At 41.1% G+C, this 25,151-nt stretch overlaps 1 protein-coding gene across 1 annotated transcript in view; it reads left to right on the forward strand.

Annotated features, from left to right (window-relative positions):
- Window positions 1-129: 129 nt before the first annotated feature.
- DCHS2 (dachsous cadherin-related 2) overlaps window positions 130-25,151 on the forward strand; it is a gene marked incomplete at both ends in the record, with an annotated part of 104,452 nt that continues 79,430 nt past the window's right edge. Inside the window, one exon of the mRNA XM_084203860.1 lies at window positions 130-1,953. Within this exon, the coding sequence (XP_084059986.1) occupies window positions 130-1,953 (1,824 nt within the window). The remainder of the gene's footprint in view (window positions 1,954-25,151) is intronic.

Here is a 25,151-nt window from a genome sequence, read left to right on the forward strand (position 1 = left end):
ACGCTCGTCCTTCCCATCACCGGCGGCGGCGTTCGGAGTTGCTCCCGCAGCGGCGAGGCGGAGGCACCTGCGTGGCGGTGGCGAGCAGCAGGGCGCAGGCTGCCCGCGATGCCGGCTTAGCGGCCAAGCATGGCGCGGCGGCTGCGGGCCGGCAGGTGCCGGGGCGGGCAGGGCGGCGCTCCCCCGACGGGACGGGCGCTGGCGCTGCTGCTGCCGCTGTGGCTGTGCACGGCGGGCGGCGGCGCGGCGCCGGTGTATAACCTCAGCCTGGCAGTGGACGAGGGGCTGCCGGCCGAGACGCTGGTGGGCGACATCCGCGCGGGACTGCCACCGGGCGCGGACCCGTCCGGGGGCTTCCTGCTGTCGGAGGGGAGCGGCGAGTCGGCGGTACTGGCGGACTTCCACGTCCAGCCGGAGACGGGCATCATCCGCACGGCGCGGCGGCTGGACCGGGAGCGGCGGGCGCGCTACAGCTTCGCGGCGGCCACGCTGCGGGGCGAGGTGGTGCAGGTGGAGATCGCTGTCACCGACGTGAATGACCACCCGCCACGCTTCCCGAAGGACACTCTGCAGCTCAACATCTCCGAGCTCAGCCCGCCCGGCACCGCTTTCCGCCTGCCGGCTGCCCGCGACCCCGACGCCGGCGGCTTCGGCACGCAGGGCTACGCGCTGCTGGAGGAGGGCGGCGCGGCGGGGGAGCCGCCGCTCTTCCAGCTGCGTTATGTGCGGCCGGAGCCGCTGGAGCTGGTGCTGCTGCGGCGGCTGGACCGCGAACGGGCCGACGTCCACCGGCTGGTGGTGGAGGCGTGGGACGGCGGCAGCCCGCGGCGACGCGGCCGCCTGCGGGTGTCGGTGCGGGTGCTGGACGAGAACGACAACGCGCCCGCCTTCAGCCGCGGCGAGTACCGGGCGCGGCTGCGGGAGGATGCGCCGCCGGGCACAGCCGTCTGCCGCCTGCGGGCCACCGACCCCGACCTGGGCGCCAACGGCGAGGTGCGGTACGCCATCAATCGCCGGCAGAGCGACCCCGACGGCTACTTCGCGGTGGAGGAGCGCAGCGGCGTCCTGCGTCTCCGCCGCCCGCTGGACCGCGAGGCGCGGGCCCTGCACCGCCTGGTCGTGGAGGCGCGGGACGGCGGCGCACAGCCCGAGGTGTCCAGCGTCCTCGTCTCCGTGGCCGTGCTGGACGTGAACGACAACCGGCCCTCCATCCGTCTGCTCTACCTCACCGAGACCGGCGGCCCGCGGGTCTCCGAAGGAGCGCGGCCCGGCGACTACGTGGCCCGAGTCTCCGTCTCGGACGCCGACGAGGGCGGCGACGAGGAGGGCGCGGGAAGCGACGGCGGCGGCATCGCGCTGGCCCTGCTGGGCGGCGACGGCGCCTTCGCCTTGCGGGCGGCCGGGGCCGGCGTCTTCTTCCTCTGCGTGGCGGGGCCGCTGGACCGGGAGAGCCGCGACCTGTATGAGCTGCGGCTGGTGGCTACGGACGGCGGCACGCCGCCGCTCTCCGCCGAGGAGCCGCTGCTGCTGCGCGTCGCCGACCTCAACGACGAATCGCCCGCGTTCCCGCAGCCCCACTACCACGCCGCCGTCTCGGAGGCCGCCTCCCCCGGCACCGCCGTGCTCCGCCTCAGCGCCTCCGACGCCGACGAGCCGGGCTCGCCCAACGCCGAGGTGCGGTACGCGCTGGAGGGCGACGCGGCGGCGCTGGCCCTGCTGCGCATCGACGCGCGGAGCGGCGCCGTCAGCACCCGCGCGCGCCTGGACCGGGAGCGGCAGGCGGCGCTGGAGCTGCGCGTGGTGGCGCGGGACGGCGGCGTCCCCCCGCGCGCCGCCGCGTGCCGCCTCAGCGTGCGCGTGGAGGACGCCAACGACAACGAGCCGCGCTTCGAGCGCGCCGTGTACCGCGCGCGCATGCCCGAGCACGCCGCGCGCGGCCGCCGCCTCCTCCAGGTGAGCCCCACACGGCCCCACACGGTCCGGCTCGGTCCGGCACGGTCCGGCACGGTCCGGCCTCCGGGGCCCCTGCCCTGGAACGCTTGCGCTCCATGGCACCGCCGCTGCGCTCCAGCACCGCCGGGAAGCAGGGAGCGCGGCAAGAGGAGCGCAGTTAGGCAGCGCGGCCCTCGTACCGCCATCCTCACAAGCGCCCTGAGTAATGTGCTCCTTGTCCCGTAACACTTACAGCGTGGGTAATGAGCACAGGAGCTCAGGTCTTCAGAGGGAGTCAAGTATCAGCTTTGGTTAAACCTCAGAGGGAGTTAAACCAGCTGTGATACTTCTGAGGACTTGAGATGGTCTTCAGAGAGCCGGTAGGACCCGTCCCCGAAGGCAGCATGACCCAAACTGAGCCAGAGAGAAGGGCAGACAGTGTAGCACACAACTAAAATGCACTTCGGGGTCTTTGTGATAGTTCCCGAGCTTTCTGCTAACGATGTGAGTCAACTCACCCTGCCTTTGCAGAAACTGATTAGTCCTAATAGAGAAAAAAGTTCTACTTGTTTGTAAAAACTCCATTTTATTCTTTGCAGGTGAGGCTGAATGGAGGCTTTGGAGGGCCAGAAGTTGGCAGAGACCCCTTTTGCTTTTAGCTTGGAAAAGCATTGCAGAATGTATACCTTTGAATTGAACAAAGCCTTTTCCATCAGAAAAAAATTCACAGCAGTTGGGCCTGTGAATGCTTCTGAGTTTGTGCAGAACTTACATGAATTTGGGAAAAACCATTACTTAAAGAGGAGACCTAGGGAGAACTGCAGTGTGTTTCCTCAGTACATTTGATGAAAATCAATCGGTCTTTATCTTCAGGTGGCCTACTAAATTATTTTTCTTCTGTTCAAATCAGGAGTCATTGGTGATAATTTGGGTCTGACAATAGCTGATTGGAACAAAAGGTGTTTCCTTCTCTATGTCATTTTTTCTCTTTTTTCCAATTGTACTCTGAGCTGAAAAAGTACACAATTTTACAGCCCTAATACAATTTAATCTATAAAACCTTGGGCAGGTTGAGCTCCTGGAGCTTTTCATTTGGTATCCCAAGCCATCACTTCCCTTTCTTTTTATTTCAACACCATGGGGGGGGGGGGGGGGAACCAAACCCAAAAAAACCCCTAGAACATCGTGCACCGGTGGCTCCAGGAAAGCCCAGAAGAAGAATAATAAGGAAATTTTAGGAAGTGGCGATGTCCCGGGGAGGAGCGAGCGGCAGCCCCGGCCCGGGCGCTGGGCGCGGGCGTCCGTGGTGCTGAAAGGCAGCGGGGCCGGCGCCGTCGGGGAGCGCTGCGGCAGCCTGACAGCGCGGCCGGGCTGGCGGATAGCAGCTGTTTGCTTTTGATTGAAGCGGGTAGAAGCCTCCCGAAGGGTTCCTGAGTGTTTCAAAGCGGATAACCTGTAATCGTGGTTTTACGAATTTTTTTTTCCTTGAATGTTTCGGTGCATTAATAGCGCAGATTTTCTAGGGCTGCAGATGTCATGCACTGTGATGTGATTGGTGTGGATATCACTCACGCTGCACTGAATTTTGGAATGCTGCTATAATCCTGTTTAGAGAGTAGAAAGAAGCTGTCATGTCCTGGTGATGATTGAATCAGGGGTAATAAAGCCAAACATGAATGAGAAGGAGGCATGAGAGACATGCACAGGAAGAGTAGCAGGTGAGCATCTTACGGCCTGCCAGGAAAGGAAGCTGGTTCTACTTGCAGCTTAATCCAGGATCATTGTAGTGATTTTCTAGTTTTATACTACATTGTGTGGCAGGCTTAAACTTTAAACATGTCCACCTTTTACAATGATCCTTTCCCCTAGGAAAGGAAACCTTCTGCCCAAAGACTGTGAGCAGGAAGTGCTATCATGAAATGGACATCTTTGTTTATGTTGCTCTAGGAGTTGCAGTGAGTGATGACAATGAGAAAATAGGTTTTGGTTTGGCCAAGCTGTTTTTCAGGGTCTGTGGTATGAGTGGCTCCAGGTAGGCTCATGAACTTCAGAGCTAGCATGAGAAGAAGGTAACCATGTTATTGTTATTGCTGCTCCTGGAATAGGAAACAAACCAAGATATTGAAGGAGGCTACTCATGTCACATCTTCCTCTGCTCAACAGCCTGAGAGGTGGTGATAAACATTTGTTTTATATTTGAGTCACAATCATGATACCTGGAAGTCTTCTAAACCCTCTAGTCTTTTCCCTCTGCAAGCAGAGGGGCTCTTGCAGTAGGGCATTACTGAAGCAGTCATGTTCATCAGTAACCTTTGCTTGGGAACCAGTGATGACAAACCACTACCTCATACACTGTTTGTCTAGAGCCTTCTACCTTAGTGCTTTTCTGTGTCTCTGCACAACTAAATAACTGCACAACTTGTTCCCATCTGTTCTTGACTGCATGTGGATAATGGGGGATTTCTTTCCTTCTGGGAAATCTTTAACTCCAACTTTGATCACTCAAATTATCTCCATTTCCCCCCTACTGTCCACAGATGTAGCCCATAATAGGGGCTAGTCTTGTGAAATGGATCAATTTCAATGTAAGTGTGTATTAGTGGTTCCTCCTAGTCTGTAGGAATTTACCAATTAGAAGAATTACCACGTTAGATAGAAAGATATATTTTTTATAAAAAGACATATTTTTCAACCACTTCTGGAAATACTGCTTTGTTCCAGGCATATGTCTGGGCTTTTCCTTGTGGACAAAAGACTCTACCTTCCAGCGCAGATTGACCAGTCAGGGAGAATCTGAATCCTGAAAAATAAATGTAATTTGTTTGTAATAATTAATATAAGAAAGAAATGTGGCATTGTAATGGTTACATCCTCAGGGTAGATAACGCAGGTGGAGATCAGAAATCTGAGCAAACAAATGGGAGAAAGTTAAATGAAGAAAAGGGAAAATTAGTGGGAAAGTAGTGGGTTATCAGACCTTGGAAAGTAGAGCAGTATGCAGTGAAAGATGTAAGTAGAATTTTGAAGTCTTTAACAGCATTTGTTTAACTTTGGCCTATTTTTTGATATTGAACTTCTGTTTTGTTACCAGTTGTTATAGACATACCTTTGTTAAAATGTAAGCATTAGTGGTGTCATGCCTTAAAAAAAGGTACAGGAAGGTAAAAGTGAACACAACCAGAAATAAATTGTAGATCAAGGCAATTTGCAGTAGCTAAAAGGGAAGCAGCAGAAGCACTCTTGGTGTCTTGTGATGTCTGCAGGCATTTTAGTAATGCTTTGATTTTTGCAAATGCATCAACATCCTGGTTTCTTCATGTAGAGGTACTGCATGTTAATTTTGAGTGGCTACTGGCCTTAATCAGTTATTATGATGATCTTTCAGCATAATACGGTTCTATTTTCCTAAAGATCTTCAGCATGGCCTAGAAATGGAATAAGATGGAGGAATGAGTGAGAACTCATTGGGTGCTTTCCTGTCTTTCTTATACTGTCTCAAAGACCAATGTGATGACAAATGTCCATTGACTGTTGAGTGGTGGTGGTGATTATGTCCCATTTCTGCACTCTTCGGTTTGAGCTTGACAATTTTAGGTAGATTTAGCATCTGATGATATGTAACTGATAACTGCACCTCTGTGGCCTAAGGGTGAGGGGGTGTGACAAAGTGTCTCTCTTTTGAGCCATTCACTTATCCTTTGAATGAATTAAGAAAAAAAGCTTTGTCATAGACCTGCCTTGATAACAGAGGTTTAATTCTGGTTCCAAATTATATTTGCAAGCTTTTTTTGGTGATTGTAATGCTTCTCAATAATCATTGCTGTGGTTCTCTTTAGCACAATATATCCCTGAAGTATAGTACTGTATTGCCAGATTTGTCAGGATTTCCTGTCTTCTAGCTGAAGCAGAGTATTGAAAGGCAATATTCTTTCTCTCTTTCTGTCTCTGAGCAGGCTAAAACTTTATCTGAATTAGGAGAAATCAGCACATCATGTTGGCATCAGTTTGCCTGGTGTTTTTTACTTAGATGGGGTGGAAACACCACATTCTCTTTCTTGTCCTCCATGGACTCCTACATAAAAGAGTATTTCCCTTACTGGCTTCTGCAAAGCTTAACGATTTGGTGATGGTGACAGCTGTCAGTTCAACTCAAATTTTGAACTTAATGAAGGTGTTTGTTTTTTGTTTTACAGCATAGTACATTCTGTGTATGTTTGGGGCTTATAGGTTAAACTTGCTTCCACTGCCAGAGTGTGCTGTAGCTTATAGTGTATAAATGTGTGATGGTCATTCTCTTACAGTGCATGCGCATTCTTATGAAAAGTCTAACAAATTATGTACCTGTAATTGCATATTGAAGAGAACATTGTCATGAATTAGAAACAGCCATGTCAGTAGCTTTTTAGTAAATTTATTTTCATTTATGGTGTATTAGAAAACTCATGTTTATTGACTTCAGAGTTATCTCTGGAAGAGCAGAGGAAGAGAAAAAACATATGTTATCTGGCAAATGATAGAGACTCACATGCATTCCAGTGTTATGACAACTTGGACTTTTCTTTCCATTAGGCAGTTCAACTTACTGGGTTGAGTTTCTCTATTCCTTTCATTTAAAAATCACAGACTTTCTGATGCTGAGATAGTGGGAGGTTTGTAAATACAATGACATCAAAGAAAGATTTTGTTTAAAGGTCTTAAAGCTAATCTAGGTATGTCAGGAATTATGGAATAATAAATCAGTGAGACTTTAAAAAATACTATTTAAAGGTATAATATATGTAAGAAGGATACATGTGGTTTGAGGATTTTTAAAGTAGTATAAGTAGCTTAGTATATTTGAGAGTTGTTATTTGTACTTTCTTGAAATACACACCTCCAAGAGCTACTTGCAGAAAGAGAGAATTCTAAAAAGACATTATAGCATGCATCTTTTCTACATTTTCTCTGCCTTCTGCAAAATCAAAAAGAAAACTAAGAGGACAAAAAGGAATGGAGGATACATCCCTGCTTTGAGGGATGGAGACTTGGAGACTGTAATCTGTCATTGAGACACTAAGCAGGTAGCACCAGCATTGGATTCAGACCCCATTTTTCTTCCTTTTCTTTCCCTGAATGTTGAAACAAGTAGCTAAAAGGACAGTCCTTTCCCTCATGGTTTTGGTTCTGGATCATTTAAGCCACACTGCAATTACCAAAAGCAGAAATGAAGCCAGCAAAGAAGGTTCATGCAAATTCTAAAGAGTTATGAAATCCAACTCATCCCTGTTAGAGGTAAACCAGAAAGAAGATAAAGACATCATGAGCAGAGTCATTCCTCTTCTTCTGGAGTTCTCCAGGTCCTATTTTAACTGTATTCAATATAAAGTCAGTTGCAGAGTGACAGATTTTGTTTGTTGACTTGAAATGCTACTGTGTTTTAAAACTAATACAGTTGACAACAGAGAGACCAAACCCCAGACTAAACTACAATAACAGCAAAGAAATTTGTCATCTAATCCATAACTATAATGCAAAACTATTTTTTCATCCAATTTTCTGTTCTTATACGTGTCTGAAAGAAGTTAACATGTCCTCATTTATCATTTATCTATCTATTTTATTTTGTAGAAATTATTTCTTTCTAAATTCACAAGTATCCCTTCGCACTCCAGAAGCTGTTCAGTAGATTCTCAGTATATTATCATAGCTTTGTGGATATAAAATTGTTTTTTGTGGCTATGCACATCTTTTTGTGATCTATTCATATGTAGCTTTAGGAAGTGTGGGTGGACTGGGCTCAAAGATAAATAGTTGCTTCTTTGAATCTGTGCAGCAGTAGTAGATGGCCATGCTGAGTTGATTGCAGGAAGGAAGAAAAAAGAAATCAACCCCCAAAATATATAATTTTAATCATTAGATAACTTCAGATGAATTGGAACTCTCCAAATATTTTTGCTTAAGAATTCTCTTATGGTGGCCTTTTAGCATTTTAAAAATAGAAAAACTGTTCCATCTAATAATTAAAGTGTTTGTAAGAATGAAACTGTTCCTTGATGCAAACCTTGTCTGGCTCTGAATGGGTGCATTGTAGATATAAGAAGCTCTGATCCTGGGAAATTGGAATTAGAAGCCTTTCACTTTGCTTCCCTTAGTTTGTGGTTACTCTTAAATGTGGCAAGTGTTAAATTTTCAGTGTCTAACACCTGCAGAAAACCAGTTCTCCAAAGGTAATTGCCCCCCATCTGTGTAATAAATCTACAGCTGTTTGCTACTTAGTCCATGATTTTGAGAACATATGAAATATTGAAACATCAAAAACACATTGATGTGGAAACATTTGGCTTTTATCTGAGAATTAAAAATTATGTTAAAATTTAAAAACATAAACATTTTAAAAGTTATTGCAGTAAATTACCTTTTTTTCCAGTTCTCAGGAAAATCTTTTAATTGCTGTCAGCAAATTGGGTCTGGAAAGAGGGAAGTTTTGAAAACTTATGTGTGGCTAAGTCCTAAATTTTCTGCATACTTCAGTCTATAGCTGTGATAGGAAAACAAGCATATGTGATAAAGATATTCTAGTTGGAGAAATTAGATGTGTCCCTAACTATGGAAGAGGAGTAATGATATTAAAAAGTCTTAACCATGGACTTTATATTGCAGAGAGCTGTGTATTAAAATATTAGCTAATAGCCTACTCAGAGCACCAATGGCAAACATAGAGTTCTTGAATACCTTTGGCTGTTAAATTTTTAGATTTTTATGCAGCATAATGAATAATATTTCTGTTAAGTGTCCAGCAAGAGTTCATTTATAGCCACTGACCTTCTGGAGTAATGGTCCTGAACTACTTTTTTAGATGGAAGTCATGCCAATTCAGAAACAGATGGATTTTGCTGGTGTTCACTTTTATACAAACAATTGGCATCAGCAGTTGTCTTATAGTACTAGAGCAAATTATTAAAAAGCTGTAAATGGAGGGGTATGGTTGGTTCTGTCAATTTATCAAATATTAATGGCATTTTATCATCCTTACAGATTTTCATGAATTGCTGGGTCAGCAGAATGCTTAGTCTTTCCTGGAAAGCTTTAAAGCATTGGGAAACAGATGAGTTAGGAATTCCTTAAAATTCCACCTTACTGCGCAAGCAGATTGACACAGAGCAGGAGGAGCCTTTTAATTTTACTTCACGGCTTAGTTCATTCTTGAAAACAAACTTCTAGTTGCATGCTGAAAAAAAAATTCAATTATTTCCAGAGTCTGCATGTTTCTTTTAAATTTGTCTGAGCAATCTGTACTCCACATTGAGAGTCAAACTATTGTGAACACTTCTGTAGTGAGGAATGGGGCTCTCTGTCTAGCTGATCAAATCCTGCTGCAGGTGTGAACAGCATGGAAGTGGAGATATCAGCTTGGGGTAAAATATCACACAGCTCATTTGGGACAGGTGTTATATGCAGCAGTCATTATATGTATTGTATCAGACCAATAAATAACCCCATCTAGCCTCATATCCTTCTTCTTATAGAAGCTAAAAGCATACACCCTGGATGAGTGCAAGAGCAGGGCAAGTGTGACATTTTCCCTCATGGATTCTTGGTGTTTGACCATTTTCAGCTTGAGGACATCCCAGGCAAGGTAGTTTCTGCACATTTGTAACCCTGAATGGATTTTTTTTCTATGAAAATTACCTAGCCCTCACCTCAGCATTTCCCAAGTATCATTGGCCCTAATATGCTGTGGTGGTGGGTGAGTCAATCAGCTGCCTACTCCAGGAGAAAGAGAGCCTAGAGACAAAGAGAATGTTGGTCCAACTCCTTTTGATTTCACACATCTGCTGTATCACCTCTCCATTCATTTCCAGTACTCATTCTTATTAGCTGCAAAAAAAAAAAAAAAAAAACAAAAAAAAAAAAAACACCAAGAAAAAAGGCATTTGGCCAGCAGCTACTCTTTAACACCAAATGACGAAACATGCCACTGATGAAAATATAAAATTAAGCCTTGTTTACAAAGGAAATGTAGCAGAAGAGAGTTCACATGTTATAGAATTAATAGAAGATAGTGCCTTGCTCAGTCTATGAGAAAAGCATACTAATCTGTGTAAAAAGGCACTTCTTTCAGGAGGAGTAATGGATTTTTTAAATGAGGCTCATAAATCACAGTTCATTCAATCAGTTGTAAGCTCTTTGAGACAAGTATATAAGAAGCTGTACAAAATCATTAATTTCATTGGCACTTAGGTGAAATAATTCTTCTCAGAATATTGAATTGCAAGGGATTTCTGTCATGTCTGAAGAGTGGTGGTGTATTTAGCATTGCAACAGAAGATGTGCCGCTACTACTCACCTCTTTGTACTGAACTACTCTCTTATATAAACTTGTGTATATAATTTTATAAATAATGTGCAGGTGATTAAATAGCTGTATCCTTTCCAACACACGTTTGACCAAATGTAGTAACTGTAAGGATTTATAGTAACTACTAGTGCACTCTAATGCAGAAGGGATGTTTGTAAGGACCTGTGTGCTGGCTGGATATGCTCAGATACAAGATCTCTGCTGACTCCTTTGGATAACTACCTGTTAAGTGTTTTTAGGGTAGAAGAAGGAAATATATACCAAAGTAGGTGGTTATTTGTTAAGTTCTGTTGTATATGGAGTAAAATCATATTCCTCAGTTAATCCCATTTAAATTAAATAGGATAAAGAAAATTGTAACTGAGCTTTCTTTAAGTGGGTGACCTTGACAGTACAACCTAAGCTTCAATATAGCATCTGACAGGGAGAGTTAGCAGAACATTGTTTTAAGGGACGGACAATGCTTGTGTTGCAATCCTTTTTTGTGCCTATTTCCTCACTTCCACAAGCTTCCCATTGATAACTTGGGTTACTCTAGATGGGTCAAATCTATGGACTTTGAAATGCTTTGAAGTGCTTTGTTTAGAAGTGGGTTTTCATTCTATAACTGAAAGTACGTTAGAGACTCAGCTCTAGGTTCTCTCTCTTCCTGTTCTCTGTATGAAATGAAAACAAGCATTACATTTATGCCAGACTTTACTAGGTCCATTTCCTGTGGGATATGACTTAAAATAAAAATCAGGATAGTTGTGCCTATTTAGTTGTGCTCACAGGCTGCACTGCTTTCAGCATAAACTGTTGCAGTGCTAACATTATTTGCTGTAAAAGCAAATGTACTAACTTCCAGCCCTGACAGATGTCTCAATCTCCTGCATTGACCTTGTGTAAAGTGTTTATGTCTCCCCTTCCCCCTCCTTGTCCCCAGCTACTTCCTTCATGCAGGGAATTAGGTTGTCATGCCTATGTCTGCTCCACTTCCACTGACTTGTGCCTACATCTGGTACTGGGAAAGGGGCAACAGGAAGGGCAATTTTTACCTAATGTCTGGCTAAACATATGTGAGACAAACAACTTCTGTATGGTCTTTTTGTAACAGTTATAAACAAACACATATGGTTTAATGCAGTGTCCAAGGAACTGGATGTATCTTCCCAATCAAAGAAACTGCTGGAGATGACTGCACTCTGCTTCTGGTGCATTACCTTCTACATGAGCTTTTGTTTTCAGTTGCATAAACCCCCAAGGAATAGAATTTTATTCTACACATTCTGTTTTTCCTGCTTCGAATTTTGAGCTCATGTCCAGACATACCAGAGTAATGATTTACCAAAGCCTTTTCTTCCATGTGTCCTCCTGTATTGTGGCATTAATATTAAACCTATCATTTGCATTAAACTGTTTTCTCATAGGCTGTCACAGATACATTGATATCTTTATCTCTGCTTCTTTACACCTGTAAGGTCACATATTAAACACTCTGCATAGATACGTAGTCACCTAATTATTTTTACTTAAGGTTATTTCATTAATCATTGGATAGGCTATTGCATTTTTATTAATTAGGTAATTTTATAGATACATTTCAGTTTGGTACTTGGATCACTATGATGCTTAATTGACATTTCTGTTGGATTAATGTGTGTTTACATGGACGTGGACTCAAAAAAGAATGTCAGTTATTCTCTTCTGAGAAGATTGTCTTAAGATGCTCCCAAATGGAGGAGAATAATCTATTGGAGAGAGGGATTATCCCTCTGTTAATATTTAAACTATCCATGGGACCATAAGTGCATGTGGTATAGATAGCGTTTTAGGTGTACTACTAGAAAATGCACTCATCTACATACATGTATCAACTCAGAGTTTAAACTTTAGGATTTGCAGTTACATTCAGGGGAAGGGAAGCAGTAACCTTAAAGCACTAACTCAGTACTTGCTCAGTACAGTACATAAAACACTTAAAACCTGTTTTGTGTACTCTACTGCTTTTGCTGCTCATGAAGACATGCAGCAGAACCTGATTTACAGGATTTTGTGAAATTAAATCTTTGAAAGCCCTTTGGATGTTTTGGAGCATGCTGTGCTTGTGGTTATTCTAGTGAGGCTCTCAGGTAGCTGTTCAGCACCAATAGTACCAAGGGTCACTTGGTGTTTGGAGCCCCATCAGGATCTAGTCTCCAGCTCATGGTGCAAAGGTAGGATGGGGCAAAAATTGCTCAAATTGAACATTGTCTATTGAATCAGACCACAGGGTTTGGTGATGATGGGTTTTAAAATAGACAAAACCTGGTGTTTCCTGCCTCTGCCTTATGCTTGTGTAGGTGTATAGTAATATTATACAACATCACTCCAGTTGGTGGCTGGACAAGTTGAGAGACAGTGGGGAGAACTGGGAGCATCTTTTCAAAAAACTTCTGTTGTTCAAACATACAGGGAGCTCAGGAACATATTCTGCAATGAAATCAGCCACAGCTTGTCCTTTGGGGGGATTTTAAAATCCCAGTTAGTTTAATGTGTGTCTGTGGGTTTCTAAGGGGAAGAGAGTGCTGTATGCATGCTCTGTAGAAGCAAGGGGATGAAACAGACTAATGCTAAACAAATTAAATGTGACCTGCTTTCCCAGAGCCCAGAACCCCTTCTTAATGTAACACATTTCAAAACAACGTGTTGCTGTCTCTAGTAATAGAATAATTACTTCCCCCAAAAGAGTAATTTGAAAATGAAGTCACAAGTTAGAAAATTCTTTCTCCTTTAGTTTTAGATTTGTATAACTTTTAAAGGATCTAAGAGAGAGCATTTCATTCTGGTTTTCAAAAGAAAGAAAAATGGCAACCTCCCATGTATTTGGCCCTTGTTTGTTTGCTCCCTTTTGTTACTATGAAAGTAAAATTCCATATCCTGGAATTTGTTTATTTTCCTTTTTTAGCTGTCTTTGAAGTTGGTGTCTTTAGAAATAATTTTGGCAGGGGTACAGCTTTATAATGATTTTGCTATGATACCAGACTGTTTTTGTGTTGTCTTTCCATTGATAAAAAACAAACCCTAGGTTTCTTAGGTTTGTAATACTCAATTAAAGAAGTAATGTTTACATATTCTCAAAACTAATCAAAATTTTGGTTGGGTTTTTAAAATTCTATTTTAATATCCACTTGTGCCTGTATCCGAGGATGGGGGAAAGACCTGACAGCTGAAACAGCCTTTTGGAAAGGCTAACTGCTTTTACTTTTCAGAAATCTTTGTCTGAAAGGAAGACCCTAGCCAGTATTTGGGAGTTAGACTAGAACATATGTTACATTTCCAGAACCCTGTGGCTGTGGGACACAAGTTATCCCTCAGTTTCTAAACGTTCTTGAAATGCTGTGTTCAGAAATCACCAGGAAGCACAAATGCTTTCCATGTCTATTACATCTTATTGGAGGCCATCTATAATGCATATTTTTGAGATTTTGATTTTAGGCAATGCCACCATTCTTGCTAATTGCTTCTAATGGAAACCATGTTTTAGGCCTACGAGCATGCACTAATCATGGTAATTTTTCCTAGAAAGTATGGATGAAAATTAGAAACATTGGTAGGGATTATCGGATGCAAATCTCAGTACCCACCATCCCCAGAGGCTCCCAGTGACTAAACCTCCCCTTGCCTACCCCACATTTCTGGGAAACATATCAGAACTGCTGTGCCTTTTGAATGCATGGTCAGCAGGCGTTTTCATCAAGTCATGGCTCTAGCTAGACCACTGGACATTGTGGATATTCACAGTTCAGTCGAAGAAAGAACAGAGATAATTTCTCCCAGGCTGAGCCTGGGAGTTTTAGAGGAAAACAATTAAAAAAATTATTATCTCTCTTTCTGTAACCATTGTTTATGGTTATGGTTCTCTACAATGTGCTATTCATAGTATGACAATAGTGTGAGATGTTTCTACTTTGAGACCAATCAAGTATCACCTGAGTGAGTCACATTATAAAAGACCCACTACTTTCATTAAAGAGAGCCTTCTGATCCACCTGAAGACTGGAGTCTTTCTTTCCATCCCTGACTCAACAGCATCAGGACCTCTCTGCTCCATCATCTCTATTCGGTGTTTTCCAAGTGGACAAGTTATTTGCAGAGGAAAGTTATTGCTTAAGTGGTAACATCTCACCTAAATCAGTTTGCCTTTATCCTTTTTTTAGGCTAGATCTCTTTAACTTCTAGTCTTCCATGTTTGTAGTTATTTTCTTCAGTTTCCAATAAATAAATTCGCAGGTCACAGCAAGAGATATTAGTTTGTTGGTATGTAATTTCATATTTTGTCATTCTATATTTATTACTTCAGTCTTCTTGTTCTTTTGTATAAAGATCCTCTTGATCTCCTACACTGATAGTGCTTTCTAGTTTCAGGAATTAGTGAATGTTATTGAGTTGCTTATGTTCTGTTTTTTTTCTGGTTAATTAATAGATTTACCAAGCTGGTTATCAATTCAGCCAACATATTTGTTAATTCTCTTTTTCAAGACAACTTGTTTTGATTCCTTCTTTACCTAGTTTTATAAAATATAATTCTTTGACTAAAAGTTGTGCTGTCACTACTAAGTGGTATGTAAAGAAATACAATTTTTATTAGTTGCTTTATTAAATACAGATCAGCTTTCTTCTGTGCCTAGAAAAAATCTGTAATTGGAAAAATACTGAAGTACTTGACAAATGTTTTGTCTTCCTTTCTGTCTTTATTCCTTGAAAGTTGTTCTAATAGTCTATTTAAGACAGGCTGATAGGATTGTAGTTGCCCCATTCAGTTTTTCTCCTTTTCTAGTAGTCCCTCCATTTGATACTTTTTAAAGAGATTGTTTTGTTAAGATCTAGAATGGTTACAGCTGCAAGCTTGAAGTTTGATTTGTCTGTTTTATAATAATTCTATATTGGGTCCTCCCACTTGGAATGCTGTTTGAATTTTACTTGTGAGGACCTGTTTTGTCCTCAGTGTAGTTAGTTATGCTGGTCATGATCACTGCTGATAGAAGTGGGGAAGGTACTTCTCCCCCAACAGCCAATTAAAATGGCCAATTTTAACAGCATGCTCTCATTTCATCTTAGTACACATATTGCTCTTCATTTTCTTCTGTCCAGAAATACCCATATTTTTTAATATTAAAAAAATCACTTCAGTGATTAACTGAAGTCCTAGGCTTTTCTCATATCCAGCCCTCCAGGTTTTTTTTTGTCTTTGTTAACTGCTCATTTGAGCATTATGTATTTATCACATAAACTTTGAGATACAGGCTAACTGTTGTTCATTCCTACATTTAATTTAAACTTAAGTGATAATTACATGGTCTGAAACATTCAAGTCCAATGGCTTTGCTATTTTCATTGGCTTATGAGTCTCTGAGAAGTCAAAGCTTCTTATAAAGAAATGATTCCTGGTGATAGTCTTTCTCTTAGAGTATGGCAATTCTCTCTGTATATCTTCAAGTCTAACCCTGGGGCCAAGGAGAGCTGGAGCAGATACTCAGCTTTACTCCATGTGATGCTGAGGGAAAGAATCCACCTAACAGCAGAATATCCTCTGAAGCATTAGCTCAACACTTTGCAGCTGTTGAAATCTCATCTTCTTGCTCTGAGGACTAACCATCTATGTTTCTCTTGGCTCATGGACTTGCACATGAATTAATTCTGTTTTTTTTCTTTTTAATAACATACAGGTTAACTGGGGTTGCTGGTAGAGTTCCTCCTCTGGTGGGACATTTCACTGGCTTATGTGTTAGGGATTTATTTCATTAGGCTATTCATTCTTTAAGCCCCTGGAATCTGAACCTCTGTGGGGTCTCTAAGCACCTTCTGGAGATACCATAAATCTTTCAAGTGACTGTTGGGATTCAGCCCAGCTCCTCTTGGCTTCTGCACTTTCCGGCTTTTCTTCATAACAAAGCTTTTCTGACATTTTGTTCTCACGTGAACTTATGTGTCTCAACTAAGTAAGACCACCTTCTTTCTGCTCTCTGAAAATGTCTGAGATTGGTCCCTATGTAGGCTTTTCTTTCAAAGCTTTTTAGGCTTATGTTTTATCTGCTCAGTGAATATTTCTTGCTTGGGTGTTCTCTGTTGTCTCCACTTCCTCCTTGTGGACAAGCAGAAGAAAACTCTTAACTGACTTTAATCAATCTCTCTCAATGAAGCAGTTGTTATTCTTAATGGCCAGTCATTCTGTCTGGTTTGAGTGGTATGGCTGGAGATAGTGTGTGTGAGAGTTAGTCAATTAAAAAACCCCAAAATTTATTAAAAATTGTCCAAATATCAGACAAATTTAATGAGTTTTTTACAGGGAGGATTCCTGGACTGGCACAGCGAGTATGAATATTCTCATCATGCAGTACTAAAACTGCTTTTCTTGAGTGGAATTGTTAATGAAGCCTTCACAGAGCCTCAAGAGACAGACAGTCATCTGTCATATTCCTCACCCTGCTTTTAAAAATCCTCTAGAAAACTCAGGACCTCTGAATACTTAGAATATCTGTAATCCCTCTTTGAATTAATATTAATTGAATTAAATAAGATACATCACTATAAGCAGGAGATAGGTTCTCTGACTTGGAAGAATAAAAATCTCAGTTGTATTCCTCTTGAATATGTGAAGTTCTTAAGCATGATATAATTGTGGTTATAATTCAGCCTACTTTTGTTTATAGCTTTGCTGTTGCACGTATGAAATGGGAGAAAAGATTACACAGGTAATTAAAATTCTGATGGAAGACTTTAAAAACAGTTTTAAGATAATAGGAAGGAGGCAGACTAACAAATACAGAGATGAGACTGGAATATTAAGCTGCCATCCATAGCAGCTGGGAAAAAAGAGGCACTGTGTCATTATCATGGTGGATAGCACCCTTTGATACCGTATAAATCTAGAATAATTTTTTCTCTTTAAATATCTGAATGCTTTTTACCAAGTATACAGTACTAAGACCATTCAATATTCTTGCTACGTTCTTTTGCAGCAATAAAGTTGTAGTGTTAATTCTTATCCTTTAAATTATAATAAAAATGGGATTCAATATAATACAGAACCAGGAGTTGAGTCCTAGTTATTTGGCTACTCTCATTTAAAATGTGAACTTTCAGTATACTTTTTTTGCATAGAACTCCTTTAGAATCATTCATCTCCCTGGATTAGTTCACATTCTCTTCATATGTACAGGCATTTCAGGCCTTGGAAACCGTAATGTAGTACACAGATTTAGATTCTAGGGACATTGTGTGTATTTGTGACAATTGCAGGGGGATTTTATATCTTCAGAGGGTTACTAAGCTATAAGTATATTGATCACATCTAGCTACAGCATCAATGAATACAGATGATCTTTATGTGATACATTATTCAAAACCTTAAAATACTAACATTGATTTGGTAAAGACATCTTTAATTTGCTCTTTCAATCTGTGTTTTGGAGTAATTTGTCAATTTCCAGGAACTCCAGTACCATAAGTCAGAAGTTCTTTTAGGTGGATTTTTTTGATCATCAATATGCTTTTGACATTTAGACCAGCAGCACAAAATAAGTAGCAGCAGGATTATGTTGTTGTTATCTTCTCTGGTTCAAATCCCCAGAGATATGACTTCTCTTGGCTCTTTTATCACACTTATGCTGGCCCAGTGCTTTAGATCTTATCCTGCTTTTTCTGAGCTGAAAAATTAATACAGGTTTTCACTTAGAACGATCCTGAAATTTGTTTCACTGCTTTTTTTCTATTTCCTATTAAATATGAATTTAACAAGGTGCTGCAGGCAGAACAAAATGTTAACATCCTTTGGAAATAAAGCATATTTTTGATCCTTAAGGAAGCAAAGAAGTTAATAAAGTAAATTTTCTCTCTTTTTTTTTTCCTTTTTTTTCCCCTGATAGCTCAGTTGTTAATTCAGTCATAAGGTGACAGAGGCAGAAATCAAGCTCCCATTTTCCTTTTTCTGAAAAGGAGTGTGTGATATGTGTAGGTGAAGGCTTTTCTTGTACATTAAAACCAGAGAAAACTCCATATATGTTTTCCACAATCACAGCTGCAGACCTGTGCTTGGAAAGCATTTCTAGTCTTGAAGGTGTTCTTAATCATTGTGATATTAATCTGGTGAGATGCTGTAGCATGCCAGGATGTTTCCCAGGAAATTGATTATAATAAATCCAGGATATGAAATTCATCTTGTGGAAATAAGACTTGAGAGGAAAACTGAAAGAGAAAGACAAGTCCTGGACAGTAAAGCAAGGTCCTCTCTCTTAAAGGAGAACTTACTGTGAAATTTCACTTCTCTTTGTGCTCTCGCCCTACCATGCTGTTAGTTTATTTCCCCCAGACGCCTCTTTAATACCGAAAGCCTGACTTCATTATCTTGAATTAATTAGTTCAGTGTAAAGTAGAAAACACTGAATATCAGTGATTGACTTTTGAGGGACCTGCAGGGAAGTTGTAGAAATAGGTATAAAAACGTGAAAGTCTTCAGGAATGCTTCTGCAGGATCAGCTGCAAGGAAAGGCAATGATTTACTTCCAAACCTAATGGCTTTGTCCAGGTGTTAACAATCTGAAAGAGGACAGTTTCAGCTGTGATCCCTGTAGTGGGGATATAACACTTCAGGCAGTTAATTGCCTAATAGCTTTAATTTCTGCAGGAGAGATTACTCATGCAGTCATTCCCATTCCCTAGAAATTTCACTTCTTCAGCATTTAACATGCCCCTTGCCTTCACTCGCCGCTTAGCGGACTATTCTATCACTGACCTGTTTACTATGTGTTAGTCTGTCCCTGGTTATATGTTGTGAACAGGAAAAGTGGATTACTGGACACAGTAATTGCAACACACTAAACCTGTGCATTGCAATTAAAACCTCTGTAAGTGTAGATAGCATCCTGAATGTCCACTGATCACAAAGTTTTCCATTTTGGTAGTTGAATGTTAGGTGCTGGAAAGTCTCACTAACTGTCTTTTCCTTTGAAAAATACAGCCTTTCTGTGAACTCTGCTTAACTAGAGTTTATGCTGTTGTTCCCTGCAATTAGAAATGGATGGGTTTAAGAAGTTACAGTAGATGTTATCTTGTTGTCTTTGTTAATTTTGCTAGTATCTGAAAGGTGTTGTTAAGATGCTGAGATGTGGTAAGGGCATGCCCAATTTAAAATTCCCTACCTGAAGATCATTAGGACAATGTGTTACAGTTATCCTGCTACCAGATGAAAGTAACCAACTATTCTGCTGCCAGCAGGCTTTATTATTTGATTGGAAAGGCCCCTTTACATATGTATACCATATATATAGATACACCATGGTACAGACCATGCTTACTACTTATGTAGTAAGCCTCCACAGCAAAAATAAGGGTTTTCTTTAATATCTTAATGGAATTAGTACCTATATTGCCTTTTAAAAGTCCAGCAGGTACTTAAAAAAAGATACTTAGTGAATTTTAGATATCAGGATTTTCTTTTGGAGTTGTGCAAAACAGTACACTGAATTTTCTTGGTGATGCCGATATTTGTAATAAGGGGAGTTAAAAGTAATTAACTACCTTTCCCTCTCTGGTCCAGCTCTAAACCACGTTTAGTCTTGTGTAAAGCTTTTGTCCTCTAAAGCCCCAGGTTACTGAGGCTCTTCTACAGTTGTGCTATATTAATGAGCAGCTTGAATGATAGTGGTTAATTCAGAATGGGAGGGAAGGTACTTTTCTCCCAGTCCTCTGCTTTAGCTACAGAACTTAGTCTTGTTTCTTCTGTATTTTTAATTTTTTTTATCAAGGTGTCTGGTATGTCTACCCTAGATCATGTGACTAGTTTGTTTTTCTTATTTGATTTGTAACTGAAGCTGTTTCAACTTCTTGCATGTGTCTTGTGTGGTCTGTCTGGACAGGCACTTTCCTCCCAAATTCACTTGTATAAAACACATAAGTTTGCTTCACTGTGCTTTATCCTATGAAACTCTTCATGTTGTGAGCTGTAGCATAGTAAAGTTAGACATAACAGACCATGAAGACTGAATGTGATAGAAAAACTTTTCTGAATATACAAAGAGACTTTATTTATTACATGGGGTTTCCAATTGCTCATGTTAAGCTTTTGTGTTATAATATTCATCACTGCGATACAGAATTAGAAACTTTCATAGCATGAACCAGGATGGTGACTTGTTCTGTGTGCTAAAAAATTTCTCCTCTAAAAAACGTGCTTTTAATAATACAGCTGACTTTTATGTTTGTCAGCAGTATTTGCATTTCCATCTTTTAGCAGTCAGGGACATTTTAGTAACATCAATAGGACAAATGCAGAACACTTAGTCTTCTCATGCTTTTTTTGTGTTTGGCAGGGTTTCTCTTTTTCTAATTAAGTCAACAAAAGATGCAGTTTTGGTTTCTTTCTTGTCTTTCTGTGTTGTGGTTGATAAATCTCAAATAGTCCTACCCAAGATAGTGGTCAATCTGTTTCATTCCTGTAGAGAATTGCTGACACAGATTAGCAAACTTTTCCAAGCTTCAAAGATTAGATTATTAACTGCCAAGCTTCTCTGGTTCTGTCAATGTTACTATTTTTTCTATAAAAAGGTAAATTTTTCACCTGAGTTTCTGGACATGATGAAAAAAAAAATCTGCCTTTAAGCCCTTGAACATGTTCAGTAGCTGGGACTTTACTGAGACATTTAAGTATCTGTATAATGTGGTCACCTGGTTTATAAATATAAAGAGGAAGACAAGATTTAACTTTATCTGTGAGGTTTTCTACATAATAATTTTCTGTATTGTGAATTTTTTCTCTGTGTCTCTGTGATATTGTGAAGAGAATCACAACTTTGAACAAATTTTCTGATTCTCTGCAGTCTGTCTTTAGATTCATCTATAAATGAAGAGCTGCTTGATGTCATTGTCTGAGTCCAAAGATGCTTAAGATAAGAATCAAGGCTTGAATTCTTCGATAGCAGTGTATCAGCAGGAATTAAAAACTTTGAGATTATTTAGTTGCCAGTAGTTGTCAAATTTCCAAGTGTCTTTATTACAGAAAAATTCCATCTAGCTGTGTAGATAGCCTATGTATCTTTCAGATACAGTTCATCAACAACAGTCCTAAAACCAATTTAAAGCCAAACATTTTATACCTTCAGGATGACTGTGGGAAGTATTTTATTACAGAATGAAATTTGCTTTCTTCCGGAACAGAGCAGCTGTAGTGTGTCCAAGTGCCTTCATCTGAGGAGCTCCAGAACCAACAGGTCAGCTCCTATTGTGAAAAAGAAACCAGCTGCCCAGTTTCCTTTGTAAAACAGGATACTGACTCCTCATGGTGAAATCAGGGCTCAAAGGAGAGTGAGAAATTTAACACCTGCTTTTAATTTCTCTTGAGAAGGCTCACATGCCTCCATGACTTCATTATCTTTAGGCAGCAAGAATCCCGACTGCTTGAAAATACTCTCATTCCTTCCATTGCCTGGATATGATTCTTTGTGCTGGGGTGATAACTCTTTCCATGGCTGTTTATCCTCAGCTTTGACTGTGGATGAGTAGGTGTGAGTAGACTTGTTCTCACAAGTAACTTTGTTCTGATGGCTGCATAACAAACACACGAAGGAAAGTCCACTGGGCAGAACTTGAAATAAACAGTAAAACGTACTTTTTTTTTTCATGCTGGCACTGTAAGCATGGCACATGCAGTTACAGTAAAGGAGTTGTATGCATTATGTTCTGGGACAAAAGCAGGGAGTGTAGCTGCTGCTTCTTGGGAGTTGAGAGTTTATGGAACAGAGCTCTGGTGCTACCTCCTTATTCAGACTCTTGGATGGGAAGCTTGGCGCTGCCAGATGATATATGCAAAGAAGTCAGTAAAGTGCAAAATGAGGCACTACTGTGTGACATAAATGACTGGAAAAGGAGCCCATTAAGTCTAATTTATAAAACTTGTTAATGCACTAGGATTTGTTACTGTGAGAAGAAATTCTTTTTTTCTTAAGCATATTGGATGATACTATAAAAATACTGTTTTCATAAACCCTCCTTGGGTGGTTTCATTTAGTAGTTACATAACTGCTTAGCCTGTTGAAATGGCCGTATTGAAAAGGTGTGGTGAAGTATTACCTTAATAAGTTTTAAAGTCTCCTCTCCAACTATGTGTGCATGGTTTTTAAAGTGAAAGGGTTTTTATGTTTGTGAACAAGAATATTTGAACTTAACAGCTAGAATTGTATAAATAGGGTTGAAAATGTGAGAATGCTCCTCCACCTCCTCAACATTTTGTCAGATCTCCTTCCTGTAATGGATATCAACACCATATTTTCTTTCAGCCCCAAATGATAGTAATTCTTTCGCTGTAGTTTCCCTCCAGTGATTCTGTTCTTTCCTTTCCCTTTCCTTGTTTATGTTACTCTGTTATCATCAAGTGGCCTTCTAACTCTCCAGAATCTGCCAGTGCTTCTGAAAGCCTTCATTCTTGCACTGTAGGACCTGATTGAACCATAGCTGAACATTCTTCCCACTGAAGAGCTGCTTCAGTGTTCATTGCCTTGTTGAGAAGGGAAGTTCTGTAATCATCTGGAACAATTTCATTTTGTTCATGGGAAGGATTTTGTTCAAGGACACACCTTACTCATTCAGAATCTTGTGGTGCTTTTAGCCATGGTTCTTTCAGGCCTAGTATTTGATCTCCTATTTAATGGGAGGGGAGTTAGTCAAAGGAAAATAAAATGGGAGGAGATGTGCTGAGCAATTGTGACTGCTGAGCAGCTGCTGTGCTGCCTTTCAGTTTGGTAGGAGCTCTTCCAGGATTTGAGGCTGTGGTGTGTTCAGCTGTCTGCTCTGTTGCAGTCAAACTTGTGAGGCCTAAAGGTGGAGGAACTTGTGATCATTGGGATGAAATCCAGCTGTGGAAGGAATGGACCCCACCCCCCAAATCCCCTCCAACTCCTCCCCCACAGGTGTTCTGGCTTTCTGGGAGTTTGGGAAGGATGTTTAATTCAGATGAATACCAAAGCAGTTAGCCTAATGTTCTGTAGGGAGATTACATTTGAGACGAAGGAAGGACACTTGAAAGGTATTAGTGTTTTATAACAACTCTCCTTTTCCACTAGGACAATCTTAGGATTGTTAGGATTCAATCAGCTGTCCACTACATATGCTACATCTTGGATACCATTATATTTCATTTTCCCCCAGTGGCTTTGGGGAGAGGAAGAGCAGGAACATTTTGATTTTCTGAAAAGAGCTCTAAAACCAGCTTGCCACAAGCCCAGTGACCCCTGTGAGGTGTTTATGGCAGTAACATCCTCAGCTGGGAGGAATCCCACTTCTTGGCAGCTCCTGAATAGACTTGGAGGCAATTCTTGTCAAATGTTTCACTTGGCTTCCTCAGGAACTGGGAGTTTATAGACAGTAAGTAAATAAGGGAGTCAAGTAAATTAATAGCAAATATGGCAAGCTTCAAAGGAGATCCTTCTCAAAAGATTTTTGACAGGGAGTATGACATAACTAGAAAACAAGGTGGAAAAGTTAAATTTACCCTGATCTTAAAAACCCAGATTCATAGGAAGGGCTTTGCAGCATGTAGCAAATGAACAGTCTTACTTTTAGACCATCTTATTCTTTATGAATGGGACTGGGTATCTTGGACTTGTTACTGCTGCTTCATTTGTCACAGAACACACTGTGAAAGAAACTAGTCATTTTGGCAGCCAAGTGAAAAACAAAACAGCCCAAAACTGTACAGATAGTGAAACCTCTGTACTTTAAGTGGGTTCCTTTGTGGATGGTGCTGATACACTCCAACAGGAACTTGTCTTGTCAGAAGAGAGAAGAGGTTTCATTTTGCCACCCCTGGCCATTTGGGCTTTTATGGGAACCAAATGTATGTAAAGGAAATATGTGAGAATTTCCCACAAAATTAATAAAGTTTCATTAGACTTGTTGACGTTAAGAGGTCCAAATGCAGTTGTTCACATGACATTATCTGGTTGCACACAAAATGACTGCTATGTGACCTTTCAAATTTGATAAAAGTAGTATGTGATTGTGGACAGGTTAACCCAATAGACAAAATAATAATAGTTACTTTACTGAGTGATTAAAGCTCAAAAAATAGGGAGAGTAGCTATGTTTAGCTATAACCCAGCCAAAGAAAATAAGGACCAAGACCTCAGCAGTAGCTGAGATTTATGGGATTTTGATGCTCACTGAAAAAAGGGGCTAGTATCAACTATATACTTAAAATTAAATTAAAACTCTACGGCTTAAAATTAATGCAACATTTGTAATTTTGCATCTATATTGTAACTGTATTTGTGTTGTTAAGCATGTTAATGTGAGACAGCTGCTACAGCTTCATACAGTGACTATGTCCACATAATGATCTGCTTTTGCATGCACCAGAGAAAAATCAAATATTATTCATACTTTAAAGGGGTGTAGAAAAATCCTGTTTCACTTCAGAACTTTGTCTTGGCACTAAACAAGCAGGTTTTTCTGATTTCCACTGATTCAAATTTCAAAACTTTAAATCCTTGTTATCTGCAAAGCAGCAGAAACGGCTTACTTTCCCAACTGCTGTTGGTAACAGATGTGAAGATGAGAAGCTTTTAAAAATTGTCAGTGAGTCTGTCAATGACCAGTAGGCCCACGGATGAAGCCAGATGATCTTTGGAGTTAGCATAATTCCTCAAAGAATGCAGAGGAACTGCATATAAAGTAAAACAGACAGGCATAGTACATGCATGCTCACCACAGCATTAGTTAACTAAAGGCTGTGGCTTTCTACATTTTATCTTTTGAGTTATGTACTTTTCTGTCATGTAATTATTGATTTTTGCATTAATGAGTTTGATTTCATGGTGAGATCTCTCTGACAGACCTGCTTATATGATAAGCAGGTATTAATTAAGGATTT

This window comes from Fringilla coelebs (assembly GCF_963513975.1).
Source record: "Fringilla coelebs genome assembly, chromosome: 4".
Taxonomy (NCBI): Eukaryota; Metazoa; Chordata; class Aves; order Passeriformes; family Fringillidae; genus Fringilla; species Fringilla coelebs.